This window comes from Enoplosus armatus, chromosome 4, assembly GCF_043641665.1.
Source record: "Enoplosus armatus isolate fEnoArm2 chromosome 4, fEnoArm2.hap1, whole genome shotgun sequence".
In the NCBI taxonomy this organism is placed as follows: domain Eukaryota; kingdom Metazoa; phylum Chordata; class Actinopteri; order Centrarchiformes; family Enoplosidae; genus Enoplosus; species Enoplosus armatus.
The window spans coordinates 26766385-26792212 of NC_092183.1; the positions used below are offsets into that span (position 1 = coordinate 26766385).

The window sequence follows — 25828 nt, forward strand, 5'->3', positions numbered from 1 at the left end:
CCCCACATTGTCCAGTTGGAAATTCACGAGAATGTATTTATAATAATAATTTATCAAATGAACTTGTTTTGGCAATTTGAGTGTGTGTAATACATTAGTATTATAGACCATTTGGTCTCGTCTGTGAAAACATTACTTCAGCCCGAAGATGCCACACCTGTCTGTTGATGCCAACTCTTAGTATGCCTGATGTCTGAGGAATGCCGTAGTACAAACACACAAATCGTACAAGGCGTTCTTGAGCATTATCTTTTTGAGAGTTCAGAGAGGTAAACGCACTGGGTGCAGAGCCAAATGTGATAATGTCTTGATGGGAAAATACAAGGCTAGAGGCATGGAGCCTGCGCCAGTGAAGAAAACGCCTCTGCAGTGTATTGTTCAGTGCTCGAGCGTGCCAGATCGTGTCCTGATCATATCAAGGCCATCAAACACAACAGGGTAATAAATACTATACTCTTTATTTAAATATTGTACAGATTTGAAAATGTTTTTTTGTTTTTTTTACAGAGCTTAGACCTTCATTGAATTGTACACCCAAAATATATATATAGACACATGCTCTGGTTGTAACAAAGTGTTTGGAAGAGGAGGATGAGAGACGACAGGGAGAGATGTCAGGGCACGTATGAGTCAAGAAGCAGGAACCACAAAGCTAACAATAGCAGTAGCTTCCGACTGGGAGAATTGCTTTGTAATATTGTTAAGGCCGATTAGATTGTCCTCAGTGCTAGAAAACACTTCAAACTCACATTTCACTGCCCATCAGCCCCATTTCAAAATGACACCTGACACTGCAGTCTTCCAGTGTGAACTTGTCAGATAAAGTAGGGAAACAGTCCGTTAGATAGTTGCAGATTGTAAACGGTGATCTGAAGATCTACAGGGAGCGTTTTCTAAGCGTGTTTGTCACTATTGCTAAACTCCTGACTGAGTGCGCAGAGGGAAAAAAAGGTTGAACATACTGTAGGTGAAAAGACCTAGTGTTAAGACAGCAGGGCATGATGGGAAAGCTGTTTTGACTCTTATGGCTACTCAACAGTTTCAGGCTTTGTGCGCAGTTCCTGGCACATAGTCGGGGCTTTAAGGATTTATGGACGTTTGCCAGTATCGACGACACCTGATACAAGGCACATCATCACAGCATTATACAAAATACAGATGTTACTAAGAAATATCTTTAACTTGGGGGGATGGTGGTAAATGCAGAGTGCAAATCTGTAGTAGTGATGTAATGGAAACATAATGACAATTGTTCACATTAAACCTGCAGTGACCCGACTTCAAAATGTGTCATTGGAGCTCTACAGCAGGAGGGCGAGAGAGAGGGAAGAAAAGGAAACGCTGATTGAGAACAACAGTTTCTAAAGCTACTCTGATGCAGCGATCAGTCCAAAGAATTCAACAATCCCACTGAACAAAGTAGTTACAAAAATACATTTGGTCACCTGACCAACTTCCACTGTGTCGAGCTTTATCAGATATGCTTCTTAAGCTTTGTGCGTTTAAGGCTGCGAGACCAATTAAGCCCAGTGGATATGGAGAAGTCTGGAGCCGTCACATCCATTTCATAGACACTAATTACACATACACATGAGTGCATTCATCACACACACATATTCATAGACATCACATGTAAATCACAATCAAGACTTAAGCAGCAGCTGTGAGATTAAAGGGAGGGCCTTGGTTTGACACAATATATATCTGGAGAGGCTTTGGAACTATAAAATCCTCACCCCCAACAGCCAGGAAGTAACAAAATGTGTGCAGGACTGCAGTGCAGTGGTATGGAAAAGACAGCTGCCGCTCTTCTTTGTGAAATCTTATTGGATAATAAACGTCACATACACTCTTTTTTTTTTTTGTTGCAAACATTTAACAAAACATCCCAGAACAGCACACTGGTCATACCCTACTGTCAGACATATGCTCCCTGCACCCACACACAAGGTTCCTAACTACCACTGTATCATAAGGAACATCCGCTTGCACAAGGCAGCCCATTTATTTAGCCCTAATGCTGCCATTTCCTGTGCAGTTCCCTTCTTGACTCTACTGATGGACTGCATCTTTCCCTCCCAGCAGCCCAGCATGGAGGCCGCTTTAACAGTCTACCACCTACCGCCTGGCTACATCTGCCTCAGACCTAGAATCTCAACTCCCTCCCTCCCCAAACCGCCTATCAGAGAAAGACGACTTATCCTCGTCAGACAGGATCCTCATCTCTAACATGCCCAATGACTGCTTATCCCGGGCAAGGGGATTATCCAGTGAGCACTGGAACACTGCAAAGATGCCAACACTGCAGCCTGGCCAAGAGGATGTTTCAGGCCTCGAGTCCTCTTTATCCAGCCCCTCTCTGATCACGATCACAGAGAAGTGGGCGTGTAGGACTATTTTGGTGGGGGAGAAGGGGTTGATGGTCAAAGCTGGGAGTTGAGGCAAAGTAGAGCCAGCACATGCGGGGGAAGCATCTGACATCAGTCCTTCATCCTGACCAGCAGGAATCAAAGCAGTCCAACACCTGCAGAGGCAGATGCCCCCCTGTTGCAGTTCCACACAGACTCTAGTCGGTGTATTCTGCCACTATGGACAGCAGCACTGTGATGTCATCTGGCTTTCCTCCTGCACAGAAAAGAACAGTGTCCTGTTAGGATGGTGCTATGTGAATAATGTTCAGCCTAGAAAACTCCACCCATTTAATGAAGCTTTGAAGAGACATAAGCTTCAGTTTCCATCAAGCAGAACTGAGACACTCACCTCTTACATTCAGTCCGTTGTCACAGGCAAACTGTGCAAAAGGCGACATGTAGTTGGGGTCATACGCCAGCACGTGGGCCTGCTCTGCGATGCTCCGGGCGGTCTGCTGGATGCTCTCGTAGTTCGTGTTCTGAGGAGCAAAAACCAAAGCAGGCGTGAAGTTTGTATGCCACACATATTTCTGATTCTGCTTCCAGCAGCAAACCTGTTTGGGCCTCGCTGCGACTTACCTTGAGTTTCTTCAGCTCTTGCAGGATCATGTAGTCCGGCATGTTGTCGAAGAGCCCGTCGGTGGCGGTGAGGATGATGTCCCCCAGCTGGACGTCGAAGGAGGAGCTGTCAGCCGCGTCGGGGCTGCGGGCACAGACGCAGCAAAGTCAGGCAAACTTGTTTAGTGTCGGTGAAAACTAAAAATACAAACTAACACTAGCGTCAGCAAGGTTGTGACCGCATTAATTCATCCTGTTTAAGCTTTTTTCGCTCTCCCTTTTACACCCCCATACAGGAAACCTGTCCCGTCTGAGCTGATGGATTAATCTGAACCTCTAACCCAGCTTCTCCTCCACTCGAGGAATACTCACTGATTACAGCACATTACTCTACCTGCTGGGAAAATGTGCCGACAGAGCCAGGCTTGACTCCCAATCGCTACTGATATTTCACCTTGGCTACAGAAACTTAATCACATGTGCAGGATGAGAATAAATTCAAAGGAATCACACGATCATCATCACATGAGGGCTTTGGAAAGAACACTCAGGTCTAATAAGAGGTGCTATCAATACAGTTAGGCAGGAACTAAGTTAGTCTGCCTGTGTCAAATTCACTTCTTGGAAGATGCCCTTACCCTGCTGCACACCCCACTAGCCAGTCATGAGTGGTATTCATTGCAAACTGTCTGGACTGCATCATGACGCACTGAGCCGGAGCTCCCAGGAACAGCCTGTGCTGTGATTTTGATGTCGCTGAAGATGCAGTTCCCGTGAAAAGAAAAGGAAGAGACTGCAAAGGCTTTTTCCCGGCAGCCAGGTAGAGCCACAGAAAGACACTACTGCACGAGCACCATGGGCACCCACAGGTTACATATGGAGAAACTTCTCTGGTGTATGCATTGGCTGAGCAGCTGTCACTGAAATGAATTGGCTGCCATGTTTGGATTCATCACCCATTGTTTTAACACATCCATGAGCCAGAGCCATTTCTCAAATGCCACCGGGGACAAACTCTGAAACGTCTTATCTACAATTAGAATTCTGAAGATAATCCTCAGACAAAATGTATGGGCTTAGCCATATTACGAGAATGTTTCCCTCATGTCTGATCACCACACCAAACAATGGAAACAAATCTCAATACATTCACTTGTGGTAAACAAATAAATGAATACTAGACAGGGCGACGTAACCCACCCAACATTAAAATACATATCCAGCTCTTCCAGAAGCACCTGTTGCCATTGTCTCACCACGTCAACATGCTCCAAATCTTTTATTTTTCAAGGAAACTTTTTCTTGTATTTTGCACTCAAAGGAATGTTGTTGATGATCTAGGATTGGGAGCTTAATCTGCTGTTGCACTCAGTGTAAATCCTTCTTAAACTAAATGACTAAAATGCACAAATTAAAAAGAAAGTGTCATTTCAAGCATCACATTAAATCCCCAACTCGTCATTTATGAGAAATAAAAATAAAACACTCTCATTCTGTAGCACTGGTGGCATGCAGCTCAGGTTCATCTTCCCTCCGTTTTTTCCGAAGCAGCTTTTAAGAGGCTCAGAATAATCTGCCCGGTTCAAGACTGAACGAGTGAAAAGGTGGCTGATCCTGCTGGTGCAGGGCCGCGGACTCTTCCGTTTGCCCATCAGCCCACACAGACTTTGACCCGGGTAAGAGGGAAGGCTTGGCAAACATCCAGCGCCTGGCCTGCACTCTACTGACGTCTACTGTGCTGCTGCTTGGCACACCACAGCAACGAGACAGGGCAGCACGTGGACCCTGACAAACTGTTCCACTACGGCTCAACGCGGCACAGTCGCTACATTCACAAGACACAGTTTCATGTGAGGGACACAGCGCAGTTTGTTTCAGCGACGCACCTTTGTTATGTCTGCATGTGATCTGTATTGTTATCAGGACTCTGTATCATCTGCTGTACAGAATACATGTGGGGTCTCATCTCTATCAGCTGCTCCATTAAGTACAAACACCTCAGCAAGTGCCGTCCCCAAACAGATGTACAAAGTGCTGCCTGTTGGGTGTCTCACCTGTCACTGAGGACGGCCCCTTCGGCCCCCGGGGGAGCAATGGACAGCTGGAAGGGTGTGTTGAAGTAGTGCTGCTGCTCGTCTGAGCGGTGGACCACCTCCCCTTCCCGGACCACCAGGAAGCCCGAGTCTCCCAGGTTGGCGGTGTGCAGCCGGTGACTCTGCCGGTCCAGAACCACAATGCAGGCCGTGCTGCTACCTGCAGACATACACAGACACACATACGTTTCTGATCCATGTCAATGCAAATGTTAAGCAAAGGTCTGAAGTGTCCTAAAAATGCAAATACGGCCAGCATCATCACTGGGTCTGCAAGAATTTATGTTTTGGAAATGTATATTCTGCGAGTGAGCCGGCATGCACAAAAGCAGGAAACTCAAGCAGCCAAATGGAATTAAGCCCTGATTCGTTTAGTTATTCACACCTGTGCTTTTCCTGTGATGTCAAAATATCAAGGCCCATCATGAAGAAATATCTTGAAATTTGCCATTCAGTTTTCTATTTTAATACATCACTTTCATTTCATGACAACAAAGCTGCTCCTCCAGACTCTCTACAGCTACTCAGTGCAGGAAATGACTCTGCGTTTGTGGAAGGACACCCATCTAAAGTGTGTTTGATTAATGAGGTTAGCCTGAATACACAAACTTGGCACACCCCAATCAGCGTAGTGGTTTTAAGAACTTTTGTAGTTCCACCATCTGGGTGATGGTGAAGAGGAAACATGAGCTGGTGGAGCAGGCGGACAGCGTGCAGCCACACCCTGCTGGTGATTCATCCGCCACACCAAAAATATGCTCTCTGGGATCAACCTTCAAAACCCCTCACACACTGTGACTCACTCCCTTTCTTCTCTGTTTTCTCTCCAGCAGCACAATTACACACAACATTCCCTCTGCAGTGAAGAGGGAACAGCACAATCCAGTGTTGTTTCCCCTGCTGCACATGTGACGGTGGAAAAGTACTGACACTCGCGGAGACAGGGATCTGTTCCTGAAACGGTTGCTCACCGATGTTACATGTTTGTGCACGCTATGTTGTCAGGAAGCGGCACGAAGGAGGAAAGGGATTCTGGAAGTTAACTTTGTGGGGCAGGTCAAGGCTTGGGACATTCCCGGGGTTTCTTAATGGGATCTGGCTGTTCTCTGACTCATGATGCAAACATCTCCATGCAGCCACACTAAACTAAGCAGATGGAACAAACAACCTAGCCCTAAATAGTGTACTAAGATCCAGACCACATGGAAAATGTACCGCTTCATTGGGAAAGCACAGAATGCCTCTACACCGCATACGTTGAACTGTACAGTCCAGCAGAGTGCATGGCATGGATCTTAATTAGTTTGGTGAGCTTTTAAACAAGGCGAGAGGACCTGAGGAGGGAAACTAGGGGTACCAGAGTCTGCAGTCCTACCAATGCCAATGGTTTGGAAAAGAAGGAGACCTTGGCAGTCTTCCTGTACTCATTGAACTAGATAGGATCCTTTGTTGAGGTACCACAGGTGGTGAACATGGCCTGAGCATAACCTTGCTTTTCCCCAGGCAGAAAATGAATTATGAATTCATATAAAACTCAAAACTATTGTGTAATGCATTGATAGGGTCTTTGGAACAAGTGGAGGTGGGCATGGCTCTCTCTATGAAGACTGAGATCCTGTGTTTCCAGTGGCGTTACTCACCCAGTAGTGGCACTTTGTTCTGCAGCAGCTCGTAGTAGCTGGTCGTGAGGACTCCCACGGGGTTGCTGGGGACAAAGCGTCCTTCCTTCACCAGCCTCTCGCATGTCTTCATCAGTGTACCTGAAAACTGAGATGGGTCTACTCCATAGTCCCGCCAGCCACCTACTCCATCTGCCACACCTACAGACAGACAGGTGTTCATTTAAAGAGGAATTAATAATACCCTTACTAATATTTGTGTTAATAATGCTGCTTTTTAAACCAACCCCACAACGGAACTTTTTTATTTTATTTTATTTTTTTTAAAACAAGCTCAGAAAAACAATCATTTTTGACATTCCTCAGACTCAGACTCCACAAGTGAGGATCTTGGGAGGAACAAGAACAATGCCGGCTGCACAATACAGAAAAACAATAGCCACTTTCACCAAGAGGCAAAAAGAACATCCAGTACAGAAAAAATAGTGTTCAAGAAGTCAAGGAAATGTCACAGAATGCATAAAGAGATCCTCCTTGCAAGCCTTCATCAATCTTTCTACAGAAACATGTTTTTGTGCCTTAATAAGAGCGCTTGTTCCCACAGGAGCATTTGGTCAAATCCAACATTTTCCTAGAAAGGAAACTTGTGTCTTGTTAGTCCCGGGACTGACCATACAAGGACGACCCTCTGCGTCTCCTCTGCCTGTGCCAGAACAGAGTAGCAGGCCTGCTCAAAGCAGACACACAACTAATCAAACCTTCCAAAAGGAAAAAGAACAAAACCCCGACTCTGTGAGAGGATGTCTTGATTTCTATGTTTCCTTGTGTATATTGATTGACTCAGTATGCACGAGCACAGAAGACATTCAGTGGAGCTGCACAGTCCTGCAGGGGTGTTAAATAACCGGTGGTTTATATGGGATTCAAGGATTTTAATTCCTGCATTGTTTCTGTTTACTTAAGACATTGATGGTGTGAGGAATTAATGCTCCACACAATATGAACCCAGGGGAGATTCAAGAATGTCAAAATACTGAAGTGGTGGTTAAGCCCATGTGAAAGCACTCAGTGTTATCACTCAGTGGACATCTCCATTAGCCTTCTGAACGGTATGATATTTTAACAAAATCTGGTCGCACGTGCAAGGTATTTAAGCCTTCAGATAAAGGGGGTGACCTTTGACCTCCCATTCACGTCATAGCCAGTGTTATACCGAGTGATGTCGCATGGCTTGGTTGATGTTTCTACAGCAAACAAAGCAGACACTCACCCAAAACATCCGCCGATCTGTGTCGGGCGACGAAGCACGCGTCGTCCCCATAGCACATCCCTTTCTTCAGGATGCCTTTGCGGAAATCCTTGCCGAAGCCGCAGCTCGCCGTCACCAGGCTGTAGTCGCGGCTGTCTGTCTGAGAGAGTCCGCCGATGACAGCTCTGGCAACCAGTCTACCGTACGACAGCACGGACAACATTCCCTACACACCAGCTCCCACCAAAACAAACCGGCCAAGCTAGCAGCCGTGCTAGCTTAGCGTCGACGTAAGCGCACAATGTTGACTTGCTAACTTGCTAACGAGACTGGAGGTGTGAGGCTGAGCGAGCCAGACACTGCCGCCGACAACAACAGCCGCCACGCACGCATACACAATGCCTCCCGCTGATATGACAGTACAATATAAAGTACAGCCTCGGGGAGCGTTATTCCTGCGCCGTGGAAACTTGAGAAAAAGATTCACAGAAAACGGTCGCCTCTTCTGCTCCGAGGGACCCGTACGCGCTGTTTCTCCGTGGCCATGGTGCCAGTCCTGCCTTTTGAGATGCTACATAACAGTAACTGCGAGTGAGCTGCCCCGTGGCCTCACACACTCCACTCTGCTAGCAAGGTCTTGTGACTGCCTGACGTCAGACATCATTACGCAATCTGCGTTCCCTAATAAGGGCATATCACTTTCAGCCAGCTTTTATCTCATTTAGAAGTACTGAAACTGTGCGTAGAGAGGCTTTATGAGCTAGAACTATGTATAGAAAAGTTTTAATGTTTTTTAAAAACTTAAAACGGCTGTTTGAAGCATAATACTAAACTGAGAAATATCAAAGTGGGGACAACATTTAAGAAGAAACAGCCAATTCCTTAAATTTTTTTAAAATAAAAATAATGCATTATTTTTCATACAGACTTGTAGCCCTTTTCGTATTCAATATTTCACCTTTCCTCCATTTCCTTGGCCTGGATTCTTTGCACCATATTCTGTCGCCCCCTTGTGGGTGTTGACTGGTGGGAGCCCCTTTGTTCATAAGGCGTTCTTGGCCAAGCATTGCAATGTACAATTTTGTTTTTCCGGTTTGTGTTTGTGCATTTTTTAAAAATGATGAAAAAAAAAAAAAGTGTTAAATGAACAAATGACAAGTCAGATACCAATGTCCCCCTAAAATACACTCAAAGTTTATTAGAAAGATTTAGACATTACAAGAGTGCTTCTTTATTCATTTAATTTAGCACAAGACTTGTTTAAAAATGTGATGCAGTGTAAAGTCAATATCCTATGACACTGACCGTAAATAAACTGTAAATAAAATTTTACATAAGTAAACAGGTGTTTGTGACCTTCCCCCATTGGTTTTATAGCCATTAATACCCATTACAGACTGTGAGAAAAAGATGACAAATGAATAAGACATGAAAGAAACTGGAAAAATTGTGCACAGCTTCAAACAAGGCATTCCTGTGCATAAATAGCCGTATTGTTACATTTTTCCTGATTGAACAGTCATATGTGGCAAAGACTAGCTGCAAAATGGAGTGCAAAACACCTGAGGTTTTTCATGGTGACATATCAATTTACCCCTGTGGACAAAACAACAAAATATTTTGCTTTCATCGGGTAGGAGTGAATATCTTTTCAGTATTGGCAGCATGAAGGATACCAATCCTTCAAATGCAGAAGACGAAAGCAGAACAGAGGACTGAGACCCCCCCCCCCACTCATTTCTTGGCTTGCTTGGTGACCATGTTGCGGGGGGGAGTCACAGGACGGCTGCCGTTGGGCTTCTTCTTCTCAGCTGGTTTCAAAATCTACAGAAGGAATATGGAGAGTTGGGAGCTGCTGTCAAACACACCTAATGATGAAGCCTTCCTTTTGCAGGTGAGATTCTAAGAAAACATTTGTGATGGCCTTTTAAAATTATTTTTATATTTTAGATAAATAATAGGTGAAATAGAAAAAAGATAAATGAATGTTGTACCTGCCTGCAGCCACAGATTTACTAGTATTTTGTCTACTAATTCCACACTTCGGTATCAGTTCTTTTAGCAGTTCTATCTGAACAATTGGCCTTATTTCTACACACAATCTAGCACTAGCAATCTAACACAAGATAACACCAACCAATTTGTATCATGTAGTTTGTTGTTGTTCAATTGAGCAGTACTTTACAGTACGTCAAATTTTAGTGCAATTTATATTATCCTAAAATTCTACATGCACAAGCAAAGGTACCTTACCTGAAAAGAGCACATGAGGGTCTCATCCACACTCATCATGGCACCAGCATTGTCAAACTCCCCACAATAGTTAGGCGCTGAGAACAAAGTGACGAGCTGCCTCTTTGCAAAGAATTCATAGCCATCCTCAACAACCTGCAAGTGAGATAACAACAGCAGGAAACACACACTTAAAAACCACTTGAATGGATGTTGACTGTCTGATATTGAACGTGAAGAGTGTCAGATACAGTCCAGTGCAGTGGTTCCCAACCTGATGGATCGGGACCCCCACATGGGGTCACAAGATGATTAACACAATTGGAAAGCAGAAAACTGCCACACAAAATCCTGTGTACATTTTTCAGACATCCCTCTGGTCCTTACTTTTTTTCTTGTGAATCACTTGATAATTTAACCTCTTCAGGTCTCTTGAAGTTTTTCAAATTAAACAAGGAGGCAAAAAAATCCTCAGTTGAGCTGGTCACAACCACTTAACTTATGCAACCAGTGATGAGGAGTCATAGGTATTTTCAGGGGTCGCAAGCCAAAAACGTTGGGAACCACTGTCCAGTGTACACAGTATGTGTGCTAGTTCCCTGCACAGTATGTGATGTCCTGCAGTCCTTATCAAGCTTTATCAGCATGTCTGGTGACCTGTCAATATACAGCCACGTCACAGTCACATTTCTGTTTACAATGACATGATTGTGATTGTGAATACCTGATGGGCACGACAGATGAGATCCAGGTCATGCTTGTGCAGGAACTTGGCCACCACCTCTGAGCCAAAGGTAAATGATACACCCCTGTCGTTCTCCCCCCAGCCCAAAACATCCTTGTCTGGATCAGACCAGAGCAGATCGCACAGCAGACCCTGGTCGGGCACATCAGTGGGGCGCATGATGCGTCTAATCTGCTCCATGGACTGAAGGTCAGGTGACAGTCCTAAACAGAACAGCAATAAAAGGACAAATAAACACACCGATATTGAAGTCACTAGCTTTTGCACATGGGTGAGGCCTACGTCAGTTGACAAACTGCACAGACAGCATAACTCAAGGACAAATGAGAGTTGCTGATGTCAAAGGTAGACTACTTTGGACATTCTGCATGAAACTAAAATTGCAACAGGGGCTAGTGTAAAAAAAAATCAAAATAATCAAACATCAATTTCTAGACTTTAAATATTGGTTTTCCTTCACATTCGAAAACAAAAACCCACCTCCGTGGCAGCAAAAGATCTTCTCATCGACAATGGCTGCAATAGGGAGGCAGTTAAAACAATCTGTGAAGGTCTTCCAGAGTTTGATGTTGTACCTTCTTTTACCTAAAAAGTTCAGGAAAAAAAAAGATTTCCAATTCAGCATTATTTCATAATGTAATTATTTCATTATTCCATAAGAGCACTACTTCTGCTGCATGTGCAAAACTCCACTACATAGACCCTGCGTGAAGACTAAAAAAGCCAAGTAAGAACATTTTTGTGCTGCAAGGTGTACTTAAGCCGCACAGTACGGGATACAAGACACAAAACCGAGAACTAAAACTTATGGATTAGGACATAATTTTACAGCCACGGAGGTACAATACTTACACTCGTCATAGAAACCATATATTCTGTTGATTGAAGCACACTCATGGTTTCCCCTCAGCAGGAAGAAGTTCTCTGGGTATTTGATTTTGTAGGCCAGCAGAAGACAGATGGTCTCCAGAGACTGCTTCCCCCTGTCCACATAGTCACCCAGGAACAGGTAGTTGCTTTCTGGAGGGAAACCCCCATACTCAAACAGCCTCAGCAGGTCATAGTATTGCCCGTGGATGTCACCTGCAAGACAAGGGTAAATGAATGCACCTACAGCACCAAACTGAATTGCATGCAATTGTGTTTTGAGTCACTATTTGCCCTTTGTCTCTCTGGTGAAATTGGAAAATATAAGCAGAAGCACTTCTCTTGAGACTGCATGTATTCTTTTTCTGACAGATACACATATAAACCTTACATACCACAAATCTTGAGGGGGGCCTCCAGCTCCAGAAGAATGGGTTGACTGAGAAAGATCTCCCTGGACTTCAGGCATAATCCACGAATCTCATTCTCCTGCAGCTGCACATTCTTGCCAGGCTTTGCCCCTCGGACTGCAACAAGAAAACAAAAAGTCAGCAGAAACAACAGTTGAAGGCGGCTCCAGCTAAGTTGGCATGGCCTGCATCAGTATGTGTAACCCCTCTATGGCGAGGCTGTGAGGGGCAAGCGGTGAGCATGTACACCGCGCCGGTATGCGCCGTGTTTGAGTTAGTGTGTGAGAAACAGTGTGTATTGGACCTAGTATGCCTTTTTAATGCCCCTCAGATACACACTGGGTGAAAATTGACGAGTGGCCTTAAAGACAGGCAAATTCACGCTAGCTAGCTAATGTGGCTAGTTATTTTACATGATGTTGATAAACACACCGTTACGCTACAGCTAACCACCGATCTAACGTTACTGTTAACATCATTCCCATAATAATAAAAAAAAAAACCCGCCAGGGTTTTATAGGTAATATTTCACATGTCCTTACCTTCTAAAAGACGTTGGATGATACTGTCTATGTTGAGCTTGTCAACATCAGCCATTGCAACGTTGGCGTGAATAAAATCGATTCAGGTCTCGGCGTTAACACACTTGTGAAAGCTAGCCCGCCTAGCTATCCTGGCATGAGCTACCTAACGTTAGCTTCGTGGATTTTCCGGCTGAGGGTAAAGATGTTGGCGCGACCCTGCTTCTGTTTAGCCGCTCGTTGACACTTGTGACAATCTAATAAGCTACTTAGACATCGCAGTCTAAAAAAAAAAGAATCTACATCCAATGTTGGCTTTCGCTAAAACACAGGGACTAAAAAAAATAAACGTCAACCGACGATACTAGCCGATAGCTAGCGATGGTGTCCCGTCTCTGTTTTTCTCTGCCGCACCTTGTACAGCTAGCCAGCGGCTTCAAGGAGGTTGCTGCTAGCTGCTCCGCTGCTGCTCCGCTGCTGCCCCCTGCTGTACTGGATGGAGAACGACTCTTTAACCCATTTAGACAAGACAAACAGCGACGCATCAACTTGATTCTTCAGTGGATGTTATGAGCTGATGATTCAGAAACCACTTTAAAGACACTAATCATATCCCTCATATATATATAATATATCAAATATTTGGCAGTCAAGGGGCAGCTATGGTATTACTCCAGTAGTTCATTCATGGCCCTAATTAATAATGGTCAGAATAATACAAGGACAGCACTGTTGCATTCGTATTATTATTTGCCATTTGGAGCAAAGCATAACGTTAGGTCCAGTAATTGTCTCAAAGGTATTCAAGTATTTGAAATGAATCTAAGGTTAGTCAAGGTTATGTCAAAGTGCAAATCACGTTATCCTAAAATACTTAATTGTGCAGTAGCTTAATTATTGGTAAGTCCTAAATAATAATAATATAGTAGTAGCAGTAAGACATAGTACTGGAAATGGCTAAGTATTTACAAGGTGATTGTGCAGCAAATTTGGGTACAAAGGGACAATTGACAGTGATGCAGTAATTATTGGTGTGTTCATTTCAGCCACATGCTCTGTATGTGCCAAAAACAAGCCCTTAAGTATTCTGACAGTCAGAGGATGAAAAAAAAAAAAGAAGCCATTCTCAACTCTGAAGTGGAGATCTCAGGTGCTTTGGCAGTCATGATATGTTGACAAGGTGTTTTGAGCTGTTTTCAGTTGCTAAGTTTAGCTTTCATATGAGGGTATTGCTATGAAACGTCGGTGTGATGTAGTTTTGGGCCGAGCACACATGGAGTCTGGAAAACCAAAGCTTACATTTCCCTTGAATACATGTGTATTTTAATCTTCCAAGGTTAAAGTTGGGAAATTGGGACACTTAGAGAAGGAAAGGGTTCATCCCTAAATAGACCATTTGAAATTACCCTCTGTAAGACTTTGCTTAGTTAGTGAAGGAAACTACTCCCTTTTGGCAGATAGACCTTTTCATAGACCCTTTTTGACTGGACACACAGATGTCTTTCATATTTTCTTTTTTAACCTTTACATCATCCTGCTGCTGCACAGTCAACACTGGGCTGAAACTCAAGCGATATTCAGCTAATTGAATATCACTACTGACACGACTATGGGAAGTAAAGCCACACACAAGTCTGTCTCCCTGGAGCCAAAAAAGGAAAAACGAGCAATTGCGGTTTCTCACGCTGCGATTAGCACACATCCTCACCGGCCCTCCTGACCACTGGAAGTCTCACCACATCATCAAAAGTTTGTGGCTGTGCAAATATGTATGTGAGTGGAAGTGTCCGCCTGTGATATCGACCCTCCCTTCTCAGATATCTCATAGCCTGTAATATCAAAACTTCCTTTTCTGTGGTCACATACACTTTTAATTTCACCTGTTACATATTAAGAGATTGCGTGTACATAATTTAGTAATAGGCATAACTATACATACTATAATAATTACATGAATACTTAATGAATGTATTAATACACAATAATATGATTCAACAAACTGAAGCTGAAATGTGACATTTTTCTGCCGTAGTCTGGGTGATCACGCACACATCTCGGCCAGAGGGCAATCGTGGCATCTATTCTTGGTCTTTCTCTTCCCCGTGTGTGATGACGTGGACCAGGTTATTGTAGTCAAGGTTTCCTGCTACATCTGGCGGGAACGCTGCAAACATCTGTTCCATCTGTGGGCAGGAAGTAAAACAAACAAACAAACCAAACAAAAAAAAAAAAAGGTGAAGTGGAGAATAGCATTCAATCAAAACTCAACATTGCCCGAGGTGGAGCTCTGACCTCTTCGGGGGAGAACCTGTCTGCCTGGGTCGTCAGCATCTCCGTCACGCTGTGAAGACAAGCACTGATGATGATGATGATGAGCAGGCTGGACGTTCACCTCTAACAACACTAGAGCGCTGGACTGTTACTCACAAGTCTTTCTTCAGCGTCCCTTTCCCCTCCGGATCAAAGACTTTGAAAGCGTTGAGGATGGTCTCCTCCGGGTCAGCACCTAAAGATGGACAGCGGCAGCTCTGAGTTGATGACGAATCAAAACAAAGGTAATAAAAAAGGCTTTTGCCATGGTCCTGATTCTACATGTACACTCCCCTCACCTTTTAGTTTCTCTCCGAACATGGTGAGAAAGACTGTGAAATTAATCGGCCCCGGTGCCTCCTTCAGCATCTCATCAATCTCTTCTTGCTTGACATTTAAACGGCCTAGAGAAGCATGGCAGATAAGGTGGAACAGGGTATGGAGCTGCAACTAACGATTACTCTCATGATTGATTCATCTGACTGTTGTTTTCTTGATTCATTGACCAATCGTTTGGTCGATAAAATGTTAGGGGAAAAAAAGAAAAATGCCCTCAGAAACCCGCGGTGACACCACTCCAAAGCCAAAGATATTCAGTTTGCATTACACAAGACAAAGGAAAGCAGCAAATGCTCACGTTTGAGAGGCTGGAGCCAGAGGATGTTTGACACTTTTGCTTGGAAAAATGACTCCACGGGCAAGTTGATCATCAAATATGATCAAAAACACAAAAGAGACAGGTTATCCACATAAACAGACACGCAGGTGGTCTTACCTAGAGCTGCAAAGGTGTCTCTCAGGTCGTTCTTGTCGATGAACCCGTCTCTGTTTTGGTCCATGATGGTAAAAGCCTGCAGAAGGTTTATTGTCAGCATTCACCACAGTATAACTGCTCAAATTTCAGTGTGAGAGGACGGCATTCGGCCCGAGCACTGACTTCTTTGAACTCCTGGATCTGGGCCTGTTCGAACATGGAGAACACATTGGAGCTGGCTCCCTCGGCTCTCTTCTTCGCTTTCTTCGGGGCCTGCGGGGTTTCCACAGTGACACTCTGATAAGATCCGGCACTGGCGGAGCCATCACCACCTGGCTCTCTGCTCCGGCTTCACTCATTATCGCTTTCGCTCGCGATGACGAGCCAATGATCGGCAAACTTACCAAAGCGTGGGGGGCATTAATTGCACAACAGGCTGAGGTTTACAGCGGGTGCATGCATTTCATTAGGAGGGATTACAAACACTGTCAGTTTGTTATGGAAATATTTACTCAAGCCTCCAATTTTGTGAGAATGCAGACTAAGCCTGGGGAGGGTGTGGTCCGCTGCCTGCACTCCCACAGTCCCAGGATCACATGAGGGATTATTCTATAGGGCCTGGGTGATGACAGGATGGTACACTGAGCCCTGTTTGATCAGAAATCCCTCGGAGACAAGGATTATGTCGAGCTATTTACATGACTGCCAAGGAACTGTGAAAAACAGTGTAAGGGGATGCAGCGTGATGACATCATGTTGCTTGGATTCGCGGGGCCTCTCGACAGCTGCTGTCTAACCCTTGTTGTGGATTAGCTCTCGAGCACTTGTATATCTCACGGACGGGACCTCTGGCGCTCAGCAACATTTATTTCTTTATTTTTGTTTTAAGAGGATTCGTGCAATCATGGGATGCGAGGCAGAATTTGCTTTTTCCTGATGCTGCCCAGCGCAGATCGCTCTGAGGGGACCGACAGACACTGAACTGATCCCAAAGACACATTAAATCATTCTTGACCTGTTTGTAGCCTGCACCTGTTGCTCCTTTCCTCATGTCTCCTCTCCCCTCTCCTCCCCTTTCCTCTCCCTTTATCTCCTTGTTTCCTCTCCTCTCCTCTCGTCTCCTCCTTTTCCCTCTCCTCTCCTTCCCTAGTTTCCTTTTCTTTCGTCAACAACCCTCTCCTCTCCTTGTTTCCTTTCCTCGTATCTCCTTTTTTCCCCCCTCTCCTCTCCATGCTACTATTACCAATTCATATTGTTGTTGCTGTTTTATTTTTATTTCCGCACAGCGAGTAATCAATAATCCATCAATAGGACGACTGGAGTGATGTCCTATTGATGATTTTTTTTTTTTTGTTGATCTGTTCTCAGTACCCATAAGCATATTGACACGGAGGATATTGATTCATCATCATTGGCGTGAGCGAGAGCAAGATGTATAATTCATCAAAACGAGCCATGACAGTATATCATGTAGATATAAAAAATGACCAAATAAGCACATGCAGCAGAAACAGAATGTCTCCTCACAGTTAAACAAGACAATGAAATCTGGGTCCACTCACCATGTTTCAGTGGCAGCCAGATGAGGACCGAGCAGTATCCTCGCTGCTTTATGATGGAGCAGCACACACAACAAGGGGTAGATATACTGACCCCACTGCCCTCCATAATGGAACATGCTTATGGGCTATAAATACTCCATGCCCTCTTTAGGCAGAGACCCAGGTAAAAAAGACCATTCCCTCACCACGACCACCCACCCCCACCCATTGTCAGAGTTCATGAGATTTAGGGATAATAGCCAAACGCACATACCGCATCACAGAGACCCAAGAATAACAACAGGACATAGCTTTGGCTCTGGAAGGACAGTTGTGTTTGTGACTGACAGTTGCACTTGATGGGATCCATCGGCCAGCTGTCCTGTGAGTGCTCCGCAGGGACCAAAACCATGTTATGATGGGACCCGTTTCATGGTAGCACAATTAACGGAACTGTTAGCCGAAGCTTTCTGAACCCCAGTGAGACTTGAACCCGAACAGCATGCCGTGCTGAGGAAAGCATCAGTGGGAGGCATATGATCATCATGTGATGTGTGGCGTGTGAGGGGAAACTGTTTGTGATCATAGAAGGCGAGATTTCAAGTGGCAAGTCAGCAACCAAAGAGCGTATATATGTGAAAGTCAAATCCAAATGTGTGGTTTACTTGTCTGAGTTGTTGCGTCAAAGCATAATCCCTTCCAATACAATGGAACTGAATGCGACAATCCACAGCCTCAAAACACAACTCAATCCACATCTCACACACTCACAGTCCTCCTGCACTTGGATGTTCTGAGCTTCACGGTGCAGAGTTTGACCGTAGAAAGGCTGTTTTCACGTTCACCTGCTGAAGAAGCAAAGCCTCTCCGGGTTTGGAAACCAATCAAGGTCCAGTAAGTGTGATGTGGAAACCTGAAACCTGCAGTGCGCTCACGCTGGGAACGGACTTTACAGAGAAGTAGGAGACGTATTGAGTCCAGCAGTTGGAAGCGAACAACATTAGCATATTCATAGATCCCAGAAGGAGTGGATGTGGTCTCAAGAATGTTTTACAAGCAGTTTTTTTTGACAAACCACATCAGACAGAAATTGTTATTGAAAGCGAGAGTATTTCATATGTCTTAAAACATGTGTGTGTGTGTGTGTGTGTGTGGGGGTCTTTAAGTCTTAACTTTTCATGACTTCATGTGTTTTGAATTGTTATTGTTGGAACTGCTTAAACTAGTATCTCGGTAGTTGTTTGAGGACTGCAGCAGGTCTCTGCAAAGTGCTTGGTGGACAGTTTCATCGCAGGAATTGTAGTATTTGATAAAAGGCTTGAATGAAAAAAAAAGGTTGAACTGACCCTTCGTGCCCTTTGAGGACCGCAGACATACAGCTTTTACGGTGATCATCCGTGGAGCATTCCCCTGAATATTACAGACAATGATGAGTGTGACTGTTTTGTGACTGAAACGCACCTTTATGACCTATATTTGCCATGTTGTAGCGGGGAAAGCACAGGTGGAATTAACAACCTTAACCTTACAGCTGCGCAGCGAATTAGAGGTTCCAGTCACAGGGTCCTGGTAACGTGCGTAACGGCTCACAGGCATGACTTACCGGGAAAAAAAAAAACATTGTTAATGTTGTTAGTGCCACCTGTGCTCTCCCGGCTCTTTGACAAAAAGCAAAGAAACGACAAACGCCTCAGATTCTAAGCCCGTACGAAAAGCACGGCAGCAACGATGGCGGACAGTGTTATGACCATATGACATTATGATATTCAGGAGGGGGTGTTTTGTCACATACTGCGGACCCCTTTATTTCTTTGGCCGTTCATTTACCCATCTTGTCCAGTGGGTAGTGCTAGCAACCCACAGCAAGAGACAGCTGAACCGCCACGGAAATGTGATCATCGTCAGCAGCAGCAGCAGCACTGGATCCACTCACTGTTGTCCCACCTGACTTCACACATATATTGTATTTGTACATATATTCTCAGTGTATTGGACTTTTAGTTCCAGTGAAATCACTTGGGACTTCGAGGCTTTTCATTATGTTGATGTCATTTCTATTCATAAAAATTGCAAGACATTATCACATTTTCTAATGAATATTTTAATCAACCTTAATATGGTCCACTAATCACCCACCCCGCCAAAGTGCAGATGCGTAGTTAGCCTCATCAATATAGGCACACCCCTGTGGCCCCCGTGTTCAGCTATACAGGTGAAACTTACAGACTGTGATGTGATTCTGTGCAGAACATACAGACGTGGGTGGGCCCTTCTGGTCAACTACAGGTCCCTGACTCTTATTATAAATCATATATATATATATTTTTTTTTTTTTACCAGGTTAAGGAAAAGTTAGGCCACCGTTCAGTGTTGTCTCGTTTGGTTAAACGAAGGTTGCGCCGTGGTCACCAAAGTAATAATCGCTGAAAATGGTGAAACATTTACACACAGTCAAAACAAAAGGGATTATAATTGCCTACAAAGCCTACCAGAGTCGGGGTGCTAAGGTTCTTCATGGTGGATCTAAGAGCACACGATGTATATACAAGGGGTCTTGTAGTAGTTGTAGAAACTTGCTGTTGTTTGCAGAACTGTGGTTTAGGTGATGCTTTTTTACCGCCATCACATCTCCAAACAGGCTCAAAGAAGCTGCGCTCGCTCACCAACGGTACGCCGTTTCATTAAACATACCGTCAGCACTTCCAAAGAAACCCCGTCATTTGAAATCCCTCACCCGGTGACCTCATCAAAACAATGATTTTCTCGCTCTTGGATAATTTCCCCTCTGTGCGCACAGTCCTCATTTGAAGTAATCACGCATTACTTTTTGGATTAAGCTTTTCCAGAGCAATGTATTAATTTGAATGGGGTGACAAGGTTACCGGAAGAAGCCCGTAGTGCTTTGCTCGAATGTGAGGTCACGATTTCATTCAGAAGCACGGAACTGATTGAGTCCACGAGATTCAGCAATTTTTGCACGAGGCTGAGTGTGGGTCGAGAGGCCTGACAGACAAAGCGTCAGCCTCCAGACTTGGGAGATTGTGGCTTGAGGTCCCACCTGGGTCCACACAGAGCCTGGGCGCTCTACAGAACACAGTGTTCCTGTCTGGCATCTGAAAATGTCTGTGATTACAAACACTTTGCTGGATCTGTTGGCAGAAGACAGTTTTTGTTTTTAGCAGGGTGTGCTATTTGGCACGGAGACAAGGTCAAAGATTCCGCTGAAAAAAAAAAGAGTATGTACTGGATGTCCTCACTTACTGAAGTGTCCCGGCCCAGAGCCTCAGCCTGTCCCAGTGTCACTCTTCACTCCCAGCTGGCCCTGCCCTTCCACCCCTCTGTTGAAGTGTGTATATAAGTTGGATACTGTTCAGGTCCTCTACTCAAATGTTAATTAGCATAAATGCTTGATTTTGAATGATGGATGTTTCAAAACTATGAGATTTCAAAATCACCAAACTGGGGACAGATTCTGCTGTGTCATCTCACCTTAATGAGTTAGAAAATCTATTCTTCTAGAGCTCAATTGTCAATTCTGCTTTTCTGACACATCACCATCTTCCTCATTATATTTGGATTCTTTTAGCCTCGCCCTAGAGCCACAAATAAAATGCAATAAGCACAACTTTTAATAATCTCCCTCCGCTTTCCCCCTAGGTGTTTGACTATGCCAGAGGAATATGTCATTGTCCCCCCCCACCCCCACCCCCCAAGGTGCTAAAAATATGACCCATGAGGATATCATTTCCATAAGGGATGTCAGCTAGAAGCTTCTGTGACGCTGTGAGGCTGCTGCACGGTGATCAGGAGGTGGAGCGTGGATTAAACCGTTGGTTTTGACGGACACCTTCACTCGGTGGTAATGGTGGTAATTAATGGAGGAAATCACACAAAGATCATCTGCGCATAACCTTGCTCCTAACACTGTGGTGTCAGCAGGGGGAGCACCTGGCACCAGTGTGTGTGTGTGTGCTCCCTGACCAGAGGAATTACTTATTTTAAGTAGACAAAGAGAACCCCCCCCCCCTCCTGCTGCTTTATTAAGTTAGACAAAGTCAAATATGTGACAGTTTATATCTGCTTAGAGTGTTGCTGCCATTCACTGCAATTGCATGAAGACCTTTTTTTTGTGTGTTCCAGTCTAAAAGCACATTATGGTCTTTTATTGCATGCCTGCATACTTTTACATTCTGATCATTTCCTGTTAAGACGAACCAAAGCATCAGTACAGTCGCAGGCTGTGGCCATCCGTACAAATGGATCCACAAAAATCCAAGTATAGTAAAAAAAAAACCAACATAATCACAACATGTGAAATGTTAAATATTGTCAAGTGGGGGCTTAAACCTGGGTTATTGCGTACAGAGTAATAATGTCTAGTTATAGCACATGGGTTCTGGGGGGAGCACTTTAAAAGGCATTACTGAAAGAATGAACTTTGCAACGTGTTAGGCTGCCGTCTTATTACAGGTAGACCCTCTGTGTTAAATCCCCTTCCCAGTCTGGACATGGGGTTCCACATGTGGGTACTGTGTCTGCTTTGCCTGTGTAAGAACAGTTGCGCTACATGTGTCGATAATGGAGCTGCCTCTAATGTTACTGTCCCGCGTGCTCCCGTGATAAATAAAAAAAAATAGTAATAATAATTTAAAAAAATAGAAAAGAAAAAAAAAAGTAGGCTTGGCTAAATTCCCTGAACTCAACTGATCGACACATCATCTCCTTCCCTTTTCCAGACGGTATTGATCAGCCGGGGGCTCTACGTCAGTATTGACGATAACTTTGCCAAAGCAGAAATCAAGTGCAATTGTCCGGTTACCGTCGGTGGGGACGCAGGCACGGATACACTTGCTCTTTACTTTTCAGTGACCCGGGCGGCTCGCCAAAAAAAATATCGTCTACTTTTTCTCTCTCCTCTGCACCCCCCCCCCCAATCCCCCTCCCGCCTCTCGCTGTCTTTACTTCCACTAAAAAAAAAAAAGAGAAAAAAAGAAAAAAAGAAACATGTTGGTAGACTTGTCAAACATATCGGCGGCGGAGTCTCGTGTTAAGTCTGTTGGTTACGTGTTTTTGAAAAGTGGGACCGGTGATGGTAAACGTTGTTTAACGAGGGGGGAATCCAGCCCACATATTTATTGCAGCCGCTGAAAAAAATCTCCTCAATATCCCCCAAGATGGCCGCCGATGTAGGATCGATGTTTCAATATTGGAAGAAATTTGATCTACGGCGGCTCCAGGTTAGTGCTATTCTCACCTTTCTCGGCTTGTTTTTTCCAGCGGTATGTCTTCTTACTGTGCTCCGGCGTGCGTTGCCCCCTTTTTTCGGGTGAATGTGGGACGGGAGCTGGCGCCGTTTGCATTGATAGTTATTAGAAATTGATCCCGCTTCTGCCTTTGTTCAGTTCAATCATTGATCAGCGGTGGAGCGACCGTGGAGCAGCACAGCCTCTGCGTTAGCCACACCGATCTGGGATCAGCACCGCGGACAGCACTGGTGTTTACATGCATTCGCTTTTCGGCTTTTTACATTTTTATTTTACTCTTTATCGGCCGCGACAAGCACCGTCGTACTTACATGTACGGAAACTTTTAATGCGCCCCCCCCGAATCTCTGCTCCTGGACGGAGGCTGTTAACTTTTTCACCCGGCTTAATGTTTTATGCGGTTTGTGTCGACGGCCGTTGCGTTGCTGCTGCATCTTTCAGTAGGCTATAGTACAATTTCTTGCATTTTTTTTGTTTGTTTTGTATCTTGAAGAATTTGCATGCTGGGAAGTTTCATTAGTGATTTTTCTTTTTTTTGTGGAGGGGTGGTGGGGGGGCAGTTTAATCTGTGGACGTTAGACATCCTGCTCGGGCGTTTTATGGAAACATATTTTTCATTCGTGTTGACTGTACATTTAGAAACGTTGGTCGTCACAGCCAGTTAGTTGGTTAAACCCCCCCCCCCCAAAAAAAAAGCAACAACAAAAAAACAAAAAAACCCCCAAGACGAGCTGGGAAGCGTTTCGGCGCTTAAACCCCAAAACATGTTAGTATGAAAGGGGGGGCATGTGGCAGGTGAGCGGCTTGTTTGCATCGCAGCCATAGCGGAGTGTGAGCCGCGCCGTCCCGCTGGATAGCACGGCAGCGCCGCTGTAGCATGTAGCATAAGCCGCCGGGCTGAAAGTTGCATTTATAAACCACAACGCTGACCGGCTGCTCGCTTGTGTTCCTGAAAGCAAACGTTGGAATAAGGTCGGGGAAAGCTAAACGCTGTCCTCAGTGTCCACTCTCCCCCCCCACCTCTCCTCCTCCTCCTCCTCTCCTCTCTCCTGAAGCCGCATAGGGCTGCTCGGCCGGGGGGTGGGGGGGCTGTGGGGGTGGGAGGGGGGCTGTGTAATTGTATTCCCCGCTAATGTTTGTAAATCAGCCTCGGCCGGCGCAAGGGCAACGTCTCTGCCGTTTGACTGATGTTCTGTAACATGAGAAATGACAGGAGCGCGGCAGTCCGGGTCCCTCGGAAAAGCCTACCGAGGAGGAGAAATCAGATCTGGTGGCTCTCGGTTGTCTTGTGCTGGTCGAGTGTTATTCCAGCTCCCGGCCGCTGGACCTCTCTCATCTCATCCAGGCTGGGATCCAGGGGGAGGAGGGGGGTTGAGAGGCGGGGGGTATTGTTGCTGCGGCTGCATGGTAGCCTCCTCTCGGCATGCTCTCGTCCCGATGCACCGTGTAACATTTATGATAGATGTACACATTCAAGGTTTTTCATTAAATGTGACTGAGTAGCCTGGGAAGCTAAATCTGAACTGCCCCTTAAGGAAGCCCAAGCCATTACCTAGTGTCATGGGCAGTGATGTAGTGGTATATAATAAAAAGGCTAGCCTCCAGCCAGTGATCACCACAGGGCATACGGCCACTGATATAAAGAAGAATTCATGATGCCTGCAGAAAACTGTTAATTCATGCTTGTGTTCCCTGGAATGACCTCATCCTCGTGTAAAATGAATCACTTTGCTGTGAAACAGTGGAACCCAAATCTACCGGCGGGAGGATTATTGTCACTGCTCATAAAAGTGAGCCAAACAGTTCCACCAGTGAGGAGGTAGGTGGAAGGTGGATGAAGTGAAGTTTTTGGTCTGTACCTGTGCAGCTTCCCTGGTCGTAGGCTTTTTTGCATCACGTGTCCGTGTAGTCCAGGTGATGCTGTGAGCGAACAGGTTCTTTTCGTGAGACTGCCTGCTTGTGGAAATGCAGGTTTTAGTCCACACAGCCTTAGTCTTCAGAGTGAATGAGGCTAAAATGCACATTCAAGATATAAATAGCCTTGAATTATTGCAACTATGAATAGTGCTCATTGATTTTGTCTCCTATGTCGAGTCTGGAAAAGTGCCCTTTTTTTCTCTTTTGTTTTTGATGCTTCTCAGCCGGTTTGTTCGTCATATTAAGTTTCCAAGGCGTTGGGAATGACCATTCGCCAGTTGACAAAAATGTTATTGGAGCACGCTAGACACATGCATGTGTGGGAAGTGGTGGCTGCGTTTTCTGTCCCCTTTAACGCTGAAACCTTTTAATATTTCACAGGGCTGCCATGGGTTTGATCACATTACCTTATTGTCTGCAGCCCTGGTAAATGTTCTTACAAGCCTCTGGTTGCAAACTAATGCCTGTTGCTTAAATGTGACATCCTCTGCTACATGTGTCGGAAATCAATTAATTCACTTATTTCTCATTCAGTCATGGTTGGAGCCGGTTTCTGGCAGTGTAAAATCATTACAGCTGTTTCACCACCGCAGCCCGTATAGAACAGTGCTCTCGCTATATGTGAGGACATCTACGAGCTATTTATTTTAGCGGTTCACGCCGGAACGTTTATTTTCTCATTACAAGTTATTATATCAGTAAACTGAGTGTGCAGTTTTTGAGTGTTTGTTCAGTAGATATGTGCCCCCGAGTTGTACAGGATGAATAATTCACCTGCAGGCTGATGAAAAGAGGGCAGGGAAAGTGCGAAGCGCTGAGGTGGAGTGACCTTGGTTCCTGCTGGCTGCAGGTCGCCCGGCCGTTGCTGTGGTAATCATTCACACCAGCCAGATGGCATTTCCGTGGGCGAGCATGAAAAGGACGGGTCAGGGTCTGTCCTGCCAGGTCCTGCCAGGCCCAAAAACAACTCTGGGCCAACACAGTACCTGGAGAGAGAGAGAGAGAGAGAGAGAGAGAGAGAGAGGGAGCGCTGGGCCTGTAGAAAGACTTTGCAGAGCCAGGTGATGAGAATGTGAGCTCAGACCTAGGTGGAGATGCAGTTTGACTACAGTCGTGGTTTTGTGTAATCCTATCAGCTGAAGTGTTCTGTTTATCATTCATTTATCACACATTACCTTTTTAAGCAAAAGCATTTGCAAGGACATGATCAAAGCAGGCCAAAAAGACTTTTCTTTGATTTTACTGTAGAAAACTTGGGCTCCATGCCTTTACTAGCAGCTACTTTAAGCCCTCTGTTGTTTTTAGCGATGTCGCAATGCTGCGCTCATACGGCGAAA

The 25828-nt window shown here is 45.0% G+C and overlaps 4 protein-coding genes across 4 annotated transcripts in view; 1 reads left to right on the forward strand and 3 right to left on the reverse strand.

The window, feature by feature from the left end:
- Nucleotides 1-442: 442 nt before the first annotated feature.
- On the reverse strand, nt 443-8486 carry pptc7a (protein phosphatase targeting COQ7 a). Its single transcript, XM_070904655.1, has 6 exons — nt 7952-8486; nt 6703-6882; nt 5024-5222; nt 2991-3114; nt 2761-2890; nt 443-2625 (listed from the first exon to the last, which is right to left on the reverse strand). The coding sequence occupies exons 1-6, from the start codon at nt 8151-8153 to the stop codon at nt 2567-2569; spliced, it is 894 nt and encodes a 297-aa protein (XP_070760756.1). The 5' UTR covers nt 8154-8486; the 3' UTR covers nt 443-2566.
- Nucleotides 8487-9112: 626 nt separating this feature from the next.
- Nucleotides 9113-13094, reverse strand: ppp1cc (protein phosphatase 1, catalytic subunit, gamma isozyme). Its single transcript, XM_070904493.1, has 7 exons — nt 12727-13094; nt 12170-12301; nt 11760-11990; nt 11388-11492; nt 10887-11110; nt 10184-10318; nt 9113-9754 (listed from the first exon to the last, which is right to left on the reverse strand). Exons 1-7 carry the CDS (start codon nt 12779-12781, stop codon nt 9665-9667), a joined length of 972 nt encoding a protein of 323 aa, XP_070760594.1. The 5' UTR covers nt 12782-13094; the 3' UTR covers nt 9113-9664.
- A 1472-nt stretch (nt 13095-14566) lies between these two features.
- Nucleotides 14567-17368, reverse strand: myl2b (myosin, light chain 2b, regulatory, cardiac, slow). The gene is made up of 7 exons (XM_070904494.1): nt 17332-17368; nt 15953-16042; nt 15791-15866; nt 15315-15419; nt 15133-15211; nt 14998-15046; nt 14567-14888 (listed from the first exon to the last, which is right to left on the reverse strand). The coding sequence occupies exons 1-7, from the start codon at nt 17332-17334 to the stop codon at nt 14784-14786; spliced, it is 507 nt and encodes a 168-aa protein (XP_070760595.1). The 5' UTR covers nt 17335-17368; the 3' UTR covers nt 14567-14783.
- Nucleotides 17369-22410: 5042 nt separating this feature from the next.
- cux2b (cut-like homeobox 2b) overlaps nt 22411-25828 on the forward strand; it is a 78099-nt gene continuing 74681 nt past the window's right edge. The window contains exon 1 of the mRNA XM_070904421.1: nt 22411-22547. Within this exon, the coding sequence (XP_070760522.1) occupies nt 22485-22547 (63 nt within the window). The 5' untranslated portion in view covers nt 22411-22484. The remainder of the gene's footprint in view (nt 22548-25828) is intronic.

Excerpts from the sequence above, each read along its gene's own strand:
- pptc7a (XM_070904655.1), bottom strand. The coding sequence starts at position 8,153 with ATGTTGTCCGTGCTGTCGTACGGTAGACTGGTTGCCAGAGCTGTCATC. Across the intron at positions 6,883-7,951 it reads CAGATCGGCGGATGTTTTGG|GTGTGGCAGATGGAGTAGGT; the intron begins GTGAGTGTCTGC and ends GTCTGTCTGTAG. Across the intron at positions 2,626-2,760 it reads CAACGGACTGAATGTAAGAG|GAGGAAAGCCAGATGACATC; the intron begins GTGAGTGTCTCA and ends TTTTCTGTGCAG.
- ppp1cc (XM_070904493.1), bottom strand. The coding sequence starts at position 12,781 with ATGGCTGATGTTGACAAGCTCAACATAGACAGTATCATCCAACGTCTT. Across the intron at positions 11,493-11,759 it reads ATATGGTTTCTATGACGAGT|GTAAAAGAAGGTACAACATC; the intron begins GTAAGTATTGTA and ends TGAACTTTTTAG. Across the intron at positions 11,111-11,387 it reads GATCTTTTGCTGCCACGGAG|GACTGTCACCTGACCTTCAG; the intron begins GTGGGTTTTTGT and ends TGTTCTGTTTAG.
- myl2b (XM_070904494.1), bottom strand. Across the intron at positions 15,867-15,952 it reads AGATCCAGGAGTTCAAAGAA|GCTTTTACCATCATGGACCA; the intron begins GTCAGTGCTCGG and ends AACCTTCTGCAG. Across the intron at positions 14,889-14,997 it reads ACAGGTTCTCCCCCGAAGAG|ATGGAACAGATGTTTGCAGC; the intron begins GTCAGAGCTCCA and ends TCCTGCCCACAG.